This window comes from Ipomoea triloba, chromosome 1 (assembly GCF_003576645.1).
Source record: "Ipomoea triloba cultivar NCNSP0323 chromosome 1, ASM357664v1".
Taxonomy (NCBI): domain Eukaryota; kingdom Viridiplantae; phylum Streptophyta; class Magnoliopsida; order Solanales; family Convolvulaceae; genus Ipomoea; species Ipomoea triloba.
This window is the reverse complement of record NC_044916.1, coordinates 38050345-38062570: the sequence shown is the minus strand read 5'-3', so window position 1 is coordinate 38062570 and position 12226 is coordinate 38050345. Positions and strand designations below refer to the sequence as shown.

Below are 12226 nucleotides of genomic sequence, written 5' to 3'. Positions count from 1 at the left end.
CCCGCGCATATCTCAAATAAAATAAAATAGACGCGCGAATCCTTTCCCGCAACTCCCACAACTTGCTTTTGCGCATTGCCTCTTTCCAGCTGACAGCGGTAGCTAGGGTTCTGCCGCGTCTCGCCGGGCCTAGCTATGGAAAACCACCAAATCGCTCAGCTTCTCAATCAAACTTTAAGCTCTGATGGCAACGTTGTCAACTTAGCCACCGATGCTCTCGATCGCCTCTCTATGCTTCCCGATTTTCCATTCTATCTCCTCTCTATTGCCACGGGTACACGTTCATCCCTACAAGCATCCTTAATTTGATTTAGCAGTTGAGTTCGGACTTAATTTCATCATACTATAACAATTAATGTTATTTTTTTCTAGTCATTTGTTGTATGCTCAAAATATTCGATGATTATTCCGCATAGGAGGTGAAAATGAAGGTCAAAAGGTAGCTGCTGCTACCTATCTTAAGAACTTCATCAGGAGAAATATTGATGCTAATGATGCAAATCAGAAACTCAGCAAGGAGTTCAGAGATGCTTTAGTGCGCGTCTTGCTTCAAACTGAACCAGCAATTCTCAGAGTTTTAAACGAAGCAGTACGTGTACTGGGCATTGCATTCTGTTCCCTTGGCAATGACGGATAACATTTTAAGAATGTTAATCTGTTTTCCTTTTGATTTCAGTTCCGCTCAATTGTTGCTGTTGAGTTTGTGAAGAGTAGTGCCTGGCCTGAAATTGTACCAGAACTGAGATCTGTTATTCAAAACAGCAATATGATTAGTAATAATGGCAGTTCTGAATGGAAAACTACCAACTCACTCACTGTTCTTCAATCCCTGATTAGACCTTTCAAGGTCAGTGTTATATGATCTTTTAAAGAACTGATTTCTCTCTCTTATGGAAAAGGATGAGAATGAAATATGGAATTTCAGATTCTAAATTCTAAGTTCAGTTTTAGAAAGGTTATGGGATGAGAGCTGAAACTTGAACAAATATAATTTTAGAGGAAGGCTGTCAAGTGCGTTTCATTTTACATTATCTTGAACATTTAACTAAAACCTCTTTGCTTGGCTGTAAATACTCTCATGTAATTTCTTGGCAGTACTTCTTGAATCCAACACTTGCAAAGGAACCAGTTCCTCCTCAGCTAGAGCTTATCGCAAAGGAGATACTTGTACCCTTGCTTGCAGTGTTCCATCACTTTGTGGATAATGTCAGACTTCTAAATTATTTCTTCAGTTACTTTTCTTGAACGAACCAGCATGCTTTAGCAATTGTCTTGTTTCCTTTTATAAGATTGTTGACAGCATTATGTATGCTTGAAGCAGGTTCTACATGTCCAAGATAATGTCGAAGCAGAGATTCAGAACATTCTTCTTATAATAAGCAAGTGCATCTATTTTGCTGTGAGAACACACCATCTATTTTATGTTGTCTATGCATTGAATAACTGCAATAAAGTTAATAATTAGTTGGCATACTCATAATGTAACTCACTGATCTGGTTTGACCAATGTGGTAGCTGTCTCAGTTCAATCTTCAGGTTCCTCTTCACATAGTTGTTCTTATAGTATTGTGGACTTAATCCTTTTGATGTTTATTTTATAGGTGAGATCACATATGCCCTCTGCTCTGGCTCCCTTGCTTCCATCACTTTGTCAAGATCTAATAAAGTTTTTGAATTCTTCAAGTTTTGATGATGGAATGAATTGCAAAGACAGGGACTTGTACAGGCTGAAGACTGGGAAGAGAAGCTTACTGATATTTTCTGCTTTAGTCACCCGTCATAGGAAGATATCTGATAAGTAATCTAACAAAAAAGGCATTTTAATTTGATACAAAAAAAAAAGATGGAATTGTGATATTCTTGTGATCTTATATTGGCAGACTGATGCCAGGCATGGTGGAGTGTGTCACAAAAATAGCCAGGCATAGCACAAGCATCAGTGTGAGTGCTATTTTACTACATAGTACTTGATAAATTTGTAATGATATTCTGATATGTGAATTTATTGTTTCTTTTCATTAAGACAACTTTTAATTGGTGGTCGGCATGCATTGCCACAATGCCACACACAGACACTGGCATGCATACACTGAAATACACTCACACACACGCATGTAGCAGTGTTCTTTTATAGCACAAAGACTCATCTCTAACTTGTGTTTTCCTTTTCAAAGTTTCTTTTTCCTTCTCTTGCTCACTTCTACTGTCATATTACTACTTTCATTATGTTTTCATTTCAATCTTTGGATGCAGAAACTGGATTCATTGTCAGAGAGGATTGTTTCATTGGCTTTTGATGTTATTTCTCGTGTTCTGGAGACTGGCCTGGTAGTTTTCTTCATTTACTCAAAATTTCTAAACATATATTTTAGATGGTGTCTTGTCTTGCATCTTGACTAAGATTCCTTCTTTCACAGGCCAAATATATATATATATATATATATATATATATATATATATATATCTTATTTGAGGAACTTCTTTTATTTTAGTTTCCCTTGCCTTTAATACATTATTTTTATTGACTATTCAAAATACTATATTCTAATCTGCTACTCAATTAGACTCTTTTTTCTCAATCTTGTAGTTGATTTTGTAAACAGGGATGGAGGTTAGTTTCGCCCCATTTTTCTTCCTTGTTAAACTCTGCAATCTTCCCAGCTCTGGTGAGGAATGAAAAGGTCAGATGTTCTAATTTTCTTAGCATGCCTCTTCGTATCATTCTCTCTCCCTAGGTAGAAACATACCTCTAGTCCTCTACTATGTAAATGTACTTTTTGACATATTGGTGCAGAAAAAAGTGCCATTTTGATACTAGGGGAAATTGCACTTTTCATCCATAAGTTATAGGGTAACTGCAAGATTTGTCCCTGCGTGTTGGTCGCGCTTACTTCTTGTCCCTAAGCTATAACTGACATTGCAAGTTTCGTTCTTTTTCTAACAAACATTAGAGATGAAATTTGCAATGTTAGTTATAGCGTAGGGACGAGAAGTGAGCACGACCAGCAAATAGGGATGAATCCTACAATTACCCTATAACTTAAGGATGAAAAAGTGCAATTTTCCCTAGTTACTATTATGCTTTATATTGAAGCCTGAAATTTTGGATGTAGGACATGGCAGAGTGGGAAGAAGATCCAGATGAGTATATAAGGAAAAATCTTCCTTCTGAGCTTGTATGTACATGCTATTTTGTTTACATCATTTATTATATTCTTGGATTCAAGGTATTGTCTTATTGTGTGTTTTCATAACTCCATAGGAAGAAATTTCTGGATGGAGAGAAGACTTGTTCACGGCTAGAAAAAGTGCCATAAATTTGCTTGGTGTTATTTCAATGTCAAAGGTTAGTTGTCTGTAAGTACTATGTTGCTGCTTGGTTTATCAAAATACTTAGAAATTGCCTCTTTTTTTTTTTTTTTTTTTTTTCCTCCAGGGACCTCCAGTAGTTAATTCTTCACTTTCATCAAAACGTAAGAAAGGGGAGAAGAGCAAAAAAACAACTCGCAGGTCAATAGGAGAGCTGCTAGTGCTTCCCTTCTTGTCAAAGTTTCCTGTTCCCTCCGATGCTAACATAAAGATAGTAAATGAGTAAGTTGAAAGAAAATTTCACCTTCAAAATCTGAAAGCATCATAATAATTATGGTGCCAATGCCATTAAAATTTATAAGTAGAGGTGTGTTTTTAATTTGCATCAGTGTGAGTTGGCTTATATATCATGAACTTTAATCTGTTTTTTTTGGCAGATATTATGGTGTTCTGATGGCATACAGCAGCCTTCTAGATGTAATGAGTTTCTATGTAGTACATGCTATTTAGAATTAGTTTACTGAGTTTTATAGGGAATCTTTACATGGCATTATGCCTGCAGTTTCTAAAGGAGCAAAAGCCTGGATATACAGCTACTCTTCTTCAGACTCGGCTGCTACCACTGTATAGAGCACCTCTTCCGGAACCACATTTGATTGCCTCTGCAAACTGGGTTCTAGGAGAGCTTGCATCCTGTCTTCCTGAAGTTAGTTTCTCTTTGATGTGCCTCATTTTGTTTTCGCACATATTTGACAGATGTGAATACATTTTATATGAACCTGAATTTTCATTACTTTTCTTACTACCATTTTAGGAAATGAGTGCTGATATTTACTCTGCTTTGATGGAAGCTTTCATCACACCAGATAGAGACATCTCATGTTATCCTGTGCGGGTGTCTGCTGCTGGAGCAATTGCCCAACTTGTTGAAGTAAGAAAGTCTGCATTACCAATGTTTCTCTATATAAATGTAGATTAAAATACCATATCCTTGTTCAAAATTTTGGATCTTGGCAGAATGACTACATGCCACTTGAGTGGTTACCACTTCTTCAAGTGATAGTGGGTAGAATCAGTGATGTTGAAGAAGAGACCTCCATCAGTTTACAGCTTCTTGGTACTTTGGTCGAGGCTGGAAATGAGAACATTGCACCTCATATCCCACATGTTGTTACTTTATTGGTTATGACAATCCTAAAACACATACCTTTAGATTCGGAGCCTTGGCCTCAGGTTTGTGTCATTACTTTCATTGATATACTTTTTTCATTGTTTCTACTAGGTTTCAGGGAGTTGTAGTTACTAGCGTTAAGAAAAGGAAATAGTTTTGGTACTATGTTCCATTTGATTTAGACTGGGGGAGAAAGATGTACTTTGGTTCAGTTTTGCTTCATTGCATTGTGCATATTTCTTTGTATGAATTGATGAATGGCTTAATAGTTAGACACTCTCATTCAACCCTGCCATATTTCCAGTTAGTTAGTATGGTGTTACTATGATGTAATTAGGATTTATTGCTCAATTGTTGTATGTAGCTCAAGTACAAATTAATATTTAAATGCATGTTTAGCAAAATCCAATTTTTCATCTATAATTGGACTACCATTTTTAACCCATAGAAAAGTTCATTTAAAATATAATTTGTTTTCCATGATGGAAAAAAATAATTTAGATTTCATCTGCTCTTCCCCCTTCCCATGAAATTTTCACAAATTCAAACACAGTTATTTATCATCATGAATCTTGAGATTTAATACTTTATGGCATCTGAGCTTTAATAGATGGTTGAACGAGGCTTTGCAACATTAGCAGTTATGGCTCAATGTTGGAGAGATTCTATACCTGATGAAAATGAGAGCAACGAATTTGAGGAAGTGTGGCTTCCAGGTCAAGCAATTATTATGAAAGCCTTTTCTGATATCTTGCAGCAGGCGTGGCTAAAATCTGCTCAGCCAATGGTTGGTTAATCTTATGCAACTTTTTTTCCCCCTTTCTCTGAGAATCCTGACTATGGTGCTGTGCATTTGCACGTGCTCAAAGCTCACACTTTATCAACACAGGCAAAGATCATTTGTAGCCACACATATCTCTGATTGCATAGTGCTTTCAGCCTTTCATTGAATACATTCTATCCTCAATAGAAAGTGAAACTGGTTCTGCTTATAGTTAATGGCCCTGTTTGGTAAATGGCTGTTAGCTGATTAGGTTAGAAGGTATAATTAATTGATAATATTAGTTGATTGTAGAAAAGTGTTTGGTAAATTAGCTGATAGCTGTTTGGTATAATTTCTTTTCTCAAAAGGCTAATTGAAAATGTTGCTTTGAGTAGCCTTTTGAAATTTAGTATTTTGGAGTTACAAAAAGCTTATTAACCACACTTATATTGATTTTTTAACCAAGTCAAACAACTAATAATGGTCAAATAGGTCAAAATTAGCTAATAGGCTAATTATTTACCAAACAGGGCCAATATCTTAGAATTAATATTATCTAAGAGAGCAATTATAAAGTAACTCGAAGTTAGTTGAACCTACATTTAAACTTTTGTTAGATTAATTTTTTGACTGATTACTATTTGAAATCATCAGGAAAGTGAGCTTGGCCTCTTAAAGCTTCCTTCATCAAGTGTTGATGATTCTTCTAGGTTACTTGGATTTGTTTTGCAAGGCATTACTGATAGGAGTGAAATTGCAAATCTAAAAGTCACAGAGCTATTGCTGGTATGGTCTGATCTAATAGCTGATTGGCATGCATGGGAGGAGATGGAGGACTTGTCTATTTTTAATTGCATTAAGGAAACTGTTAATCTGACTAGGAAATTTGCTATTAAGAATTTCATTGTGAGGGAACTGCCATTTCCTCCTGCTCCACCTGTACCAAGACGTTCTATTATTGAAGGAATTGGTGGTTTTGTAGTCGAGGCCTTCTCACAGTATGTATCTGTTGTCTGGAGGGCATCTTCATGTGTCCATATGCTATTACATATTCCAGATTACCCTTTAGAAGGAGAAGGCACCAAGCAGTCATTAGCGATATCTTTCACTATTGCAGCATTTACTCGATTTAGAGAAACAAAAAACAAGCCTGTTTCACTGTGGAAACCTTTACTACTAGCAATATCCTCGTGTTACTTATGTTGCCCAGATATTGTAGAGAAGAGATTAGAGAATATTCAAAATGAAGGCTTTACGGTATTTGCATCTGCATTGGCATTTATATCTACCAGCAAATTTGAACACACATGGTCAACAGAGTCTCAGATCAAGTTGGCTGGTTAGTTTCATAAAATTCTCAAAAAAAAAATTATAAATCTTGTTCACATTTTATGATTTCTGGAGGATGTATAGTATTTTATCATTTTGCAAAGTAGTTGGGGTCAATTCTTGACTGTGGAGTAACTGAAATTATGTTTGATGCTATGAATAACTGCTTGGAATAAATGTTGTCGTTGTCATTTATTTTATTATTATTAGTTTGACTTTTGACTCGGGTGATTTGCAGTTATAGCACTGGCAAAAGTAGTTGAGAAACTGCTAACACAACAAAGCCGAGGGAGTGTTGTACTGCATAACTGCATTGTTTCACTAATGGAAGTGTCTGTGAGGTTAAAAGAAGTGCTGCAGGAAGAGGATGAAGATGAAGAAAGTGAAAACGGGGATTGTGGTGATGAGGAAACTGAAGAAGAAGATGATGATGATGAGGTTGGTTCTTTTATTTTTGTCAAATCAATTCAAAATAAGCTTTGTTGCAATGAGACTTTCCTCTTCGAAGAGTGTTTGGAATGGTTGCTCTCCAAAATGTGGCCTTAGATGATAAAAAGGTTAAAGTAATTTGCACTTAAATTTTATGTTAGGATTCTGAGGACAATGAACAAGAAGAAACCGAGGAAGAGTTCTTGGAGAGGTGTGCTGAGACAGCAATTGCGTTGGAAAATGGAACCATTCTTGAAGGAGATGAGGAAGATGAAGATCATGACATTGAATTGGGTAATGTCATGAATTCTTCCACTAGCATGAATAATTTAGCTTACATTTGATGGCTTTGAGAATTGGTTGATCATTTATTTTAGATACATAGTGGACTCACTGATCAGGTTTAAAATAACTAGTATATGACAGGCTCTTGTGATTCTTTATTGCTGATTGCATTAAATTCTTGCCTAAACTGACTTTTGCTGCTGCATGCTGGAAATATAGGTTGCTTAGAGAAATTTGATCTGCAAAGCACTGTGGTTTGGTTGATTGAAAAATCTCATCAAGTTCTTTTGCAAGGACAGGCACCATCATCAGAACTCATTTTGCATTTCTTGGAGTCCTTTCCAGAATGCAGATTATACTTCCCGCAACTTCAGCAGTAATTTGGCCAGAATAATTTTTTGTTTCTTGGCAAGACAGTGAGAGTCCTTGGTATTATTCCTTCATGTGTGGAACTGTAACCTTTCTAGTTCAAGGGGTTTTTTCTTTTGGCAACATCATGTGGATGTTCTAAATGGTGAAATATGTATGTTAAAGCATCTAAATTGGATTGTCATGAATATGTTGGAATGTAAAATAAAATTGATAAGCACAATATTTTTTTAAAAGTTTCAAAAAAAATGCATTAACTGTAGAAATGATCTTCTTTTTTCTTTTTTCTTTTTTAACTACAATTAAGACACAACAATTATATTAAGTTTTTTTTTTTTTTTTGAACTTAGGTGATCTCCGTGGAATTAATCTTAAGCTCGTAGGACTTTGTTTTTGGAGTCAAATATTAAGTTGTTATTACAAATAGTAAATTATGGGTTCATTATTATTTTGAGTATAGTCGTTATTACAAATAGTAAATTATGGGTTCATTATTATTTGAGTTAATAACCAAAATCGTCCCTCGACTATAGCGAAATTATCAATTTGGTCCTTGACTATTATTCTTGCCTAATTAAGTCTTACTCAATTTAGTCCTCCATTATCATTACTGTTAAGTCTCTGTGTATATTAAGGGCAATGATGCGATTTTATACTTTCTTTTATACAAAATAGTCCTCTAATTATGTAAAATATCCAAAATGGTCCTCGAGCCCTGGTTGTAGCTCAGTAAGTTTTAGATAAGCTAAAAGGGAAGCAACCCACTAATCAAGCTACATGGAAAAAAAATATCGATAGCTCAAGATTGTTTTCTTAAGTATATGTTGAAGCTCATGGGAGTTTGCAAGGTTTTGGGGTTTGTCTATGGGATCATTCTGATTTCTGAAGTAGGGTAAATCAATTAGTGAATCGATCATCTGATAACATCATAGCATGGTGGAAGGAAAACTGGAAAAGGTAAAGTTTGATAAGAATGGGGTCCTGCTGTTATAGCTAAGTATAAATTAGAATGATATGCCAAGGTAGAGGGATCAAAGTTGGTAATCTAATGGGGAACTCACAGAGTGTTCTACATGATTTTACAAGATACCACATTGGGATCACTTTTATCTTCTTTGATGCAACATTGTGACCGACCTTAAAGGAAGTACAAATGAAAAAACATGTACCACCACCCTGGTGGTCAACATGGAATGAAGAATGGTGGAGGAAAATGGATTTGCCTACAGGTTACAGTCCACCCTACAAGTCTACAAGAAGTCACATGACCTAGAGAAATGTGGAAAGTTGGTGTTCTAACTATTGTTATAAAGCACATGTTACATGATATTGCAAAGATCATGAAGTTGGTTCGTCAATCAAAGTGCTTACAGGATAAAATGATTGTTAAGGAGACCTCAATTTTGTTGGGTGTCCTAAAAAGAAAGGAACCCCTTATCCAGCTGCCAAGCAGTGACAATGGATTATCTAGTATAAGTGAGGCACATACTAAAGGTTGTCGTGAAAAGAAGAGACCTTTTGTTAGTAGCGACAGTGATTATGATTTTGATGGCATTGATGATGTCCATGGCTCAGTTTCATCAGGGAATGAGAATGGAACTAGCTATTGGATGTTCATCCTTCAACTATTGTTTCATTAAGGGGTGGAAGGCGACGATGGAGGCTGGTGAAGGTAGTTGTTCTAGTCGCGATGATGTTTCTGTCGATAGATGTTCTTCCTTTGGTCTAGCACCAATGCTAATTTCTTGAGGAACAAAGGTGTGTGTGTTGGCGTAGGCTCCAGATGCGAAAAAGAAAAACTTAAATAAATAAGAGAAGTGAAATTATCTTTTTACCCTCAAATTTAACAGCTTATGGATGAAATTTTGACGTAGGACTAAATTGAGTAAGGTTTTCATAGTTGAGAACTTAATTATGCATGAATAATAGTTGAGAACCAAATTGGTAATTTTGCTATAGTCAAGAGACGATTTTGGTTATTAACTCTTATTATTTTGAGTATAGTTGTTATTACAAACAGTAAATTATGGGTTCATTATTATTTTGAGTATTATTAACTAGGGCAATTATGGGTTCATTATTATTTTGAGTATTATTAACTAGGGCCGATTTTGGTTATTAACTCTTATTATTTTGAGTATAGTTGTTATTACAAACAGTAAATTATGGGTTCATTATTATTTTGAGTATTATTAACTAGGGCAATTATGGGTTCATTATTATTTTGAGTATTATTAACTAGGGCTGGTAAAACGGCTTTAGCAATCTGCAGCTGCACCCTCTCTTCTCGCCACTGTGACGGCAACCTACTGGAAATTTCAGTTCATCGGCATACAGAATTACAGAATTATATTTGTTGAGGCTCGAATCGATGACTTCTTATATGGGAAAGCCACTTCATGCCACTAGACTGCAAGGTCATTGGCGGGTACATTATTTAATATAATTTTAGATTAATTAAAAATTGAAATAAAATTAATATAAGTAGTTTTATAAAATCTGACACATTTCATTGATTGAGACCCGTGACGATCTCACAAGTGTTACCCTTATTAAAATCAACAATTAAATAATAAGCTTCTTTGAATAATTAAATACTTGATAATTTGAATTACATTGAAACTATATATAGGTCCCGCATAAAAAGTGTTATGCGTTGTTACCGTGCAATGCGCGCAATCTGCGCGCCCAACAAGCGCGTACCGTTAAGCACTACATTTTTTTTTAGTTTCAGATTTTTTTTCTTTTCATTTTCTCTTTCTTAATCACACATGTAAAAACTTCTCAAAAACCCATTACTTTTTTTTACATATTTACGTAAGTTGTGGGCTTCCTTCGAATTTTCAATATTTGCATATAAGGCCCATTTTTAGAGTCCGAAACCGAAACTTAGCTTCAAAAACTAAACCCTAGGCATTCATGATGCAATATATATAATCTACATCCCAAGAGAAGTAAAGACTTTGGTGTGAGCCGAGACGAGACGCGACGCGAAAATGCAGATCTTCGTGAAGACCCTGACGGGGAAGACGATAACCCTAGAGGTGGAGTCATCGGACACCATTGACAATGTGAAGGCGAAGATCCAGGACAAGGAGGGCATCCCGCCAGACCAGCAGCGCCTCATCTTCGCCGGAAAGCAGCTCGAGGACGGGCGCACCCTTGCAGACTACAACATCCAAAAGGAGTCTACCCTCCACCTCGTCCTTCGCCTCCGCGGCGGGGCAAAGAAGCGCAAGAAGAAGACCTACACGAAGCCCAAAAAGATTAAGCACAAACACAAGAAGGTGAAGCTCGCCGTCCTGCAGTTCTACAAGGTTGATGATTCTGGAAAAGTACAGAGGCTCCGTAAAGAGTGCCCCAACGCGGAGTGCGGTGCTGGCACATTCATGGCCAACCATTTTGACAGGCACTACTGTGGCAAATGTGGGCTTACCTATGTCTATCAGAAGGCCGGCGGTGACTGATACTTTTCTTTCGCCAAACTTCTACTTTCATTTCATTATGAATCCTTTGTATAATTTGAGACCTTGATGGACATCTATGGTTTTGGATTAAGTTTTGAAACTCTTTGGTTTTTTTTCCAAATCCTATTTTCCTGCTATATTTTGGTTTTGATCCCCCTATCCTTTACTAAAGCGCTTGTTTATCCAAAGTCCAAACTTGTGTGGTTCTACAAAACCAACGCTTTCGATACATATCTTCAGTTGCAACAAGGTAATGGAAATTTATGTACTCACGCTATTTACTTCTCAACTACTCCGCACAACAATATTGCTTGTTAACACATCTTAGTGATTTTCTCCTATACTGATTTTATTCAATTTAGTTTTATACGAGAGTAGTAATTTTACACAATTTAATCAGCTAACTATAGTAATTTTTTATTTAGTTATTTATTATAACAGTCAAAAACTCATTAGGTAAAATTATCTGGTAAACTCAATTTTAGCTTTAAATTAAAAAATTAACATAAGTATTTGATTAAATTAATTTTTTATAACTTTAAAATACTAAAATTAAAAAAAAAAATTGTTCAAAATAATTTTTTCAATTAATTAATTAAAAAAAAACAGCTATTAGCTAAGCTAATTTGTTTAACACCCCAAACACCTTTCTAGCTGGGTCACACTTGTGTGAAACCGCCCCACGGGTCTCAATCCGTGAGACGGGTCGGGTCACACAAGTATACGGGTTAACGTGTGCATATCATGTGTTTTTTTATGTTTCTCTTTATGCATTTAACGTTGCTCACTCTTCTCACCCTCTGCATCTCACGCCGGCGCATCTCGCGTCATTGTCTCTGTCTCCTCAACCCAATCAAACTCAATCATTCTCAAACACTTTTGCCATCTAATTTATTCAATTTGAGCAGACTATACTGCCATAGTACTCACAATTAAAACAACCCAATCTCAAACCACACACTTCTATCAGCAAATTACTGCCCCCTTTATTTTCCAGTAGCAGCACATTGTATTGCCTCTCAAACAGCAACAAAACATACATTCAACTTCAAGCACATTCAAGCCATATAAATCATTGAACCCATCTAATCAAATGACCTCCAA

General features: G+C 36.0%; 2 protein-coding genes across 4 annotated transcripts; both read left to right on the top strand.

Moving 5' to 3' along the window:
* The first annotated feature begins 50 nt into the window (after positions 1-50).
* LOC116016055 (importin beta-like SAD2 homolog) lies at positions 51-7921 on the top strand. Of its 3 annotated transcripts, none has more exons than XM_031256220.1 (21): positions 51-274; positions 417-589; positions 677-847; positions 1096-1206; positions 1319-1399; positions 1602-1798; positions 1881-1941; positions 2254-2328; positions 2604-2681; positions 3114-3176; positions 3263-3346; positions 3437-3591; positions 3747-3786; positions 3872-4015; positions 4124-4240; positions 4327-4542; positions 5091-5267; positions 5898-6582; positions 6811-7010; positions 7163-7295; positions 7506-7921. In XM_031256220.1, exons 1-21 carry the CDS (start codon positions 136-138, stop codon positions 7664-7666), a joined length of 3261 nt encoding a protein of 1086 aa, XP_031112080.1. In that variant the 5' UTR covers positions 51-135; the 3' UTR covers positions 7667-7921. The 3 variants fall into 3 exon arrangements, with proteins under 3 accessions (XP_031112080.1, XP_031112086.1, XP_031112090.1); XM_031256226.1 differs by having other exon boundaries at positions 52-274; positions 1322-1399; XM_031256230.1 differs by having other exon boundaries at positions 141-274; positions 373-589.
* A 2682-nt stretch (positions 7922-10603) lies between these two features.
* On the top strand, positions 10604-11390 carry LOC116016397 (ubiquitin-40S ribosomal protein S27a). Its single transcript, XM_031256641.1, has one exon. The coding sequence runs from the start codon at positions 10652-10654 to the stop codon at positions 11120-11122; it is 471 nt and encodes a 156-aa protein (XP_031112501.1). The 5' UTR covers positions 10604-10651; the 3' UTR covers positions 11123-11390.
* The last annotated feature ends 836 nt before the right edge of the window (positions 11391-12226 follow it).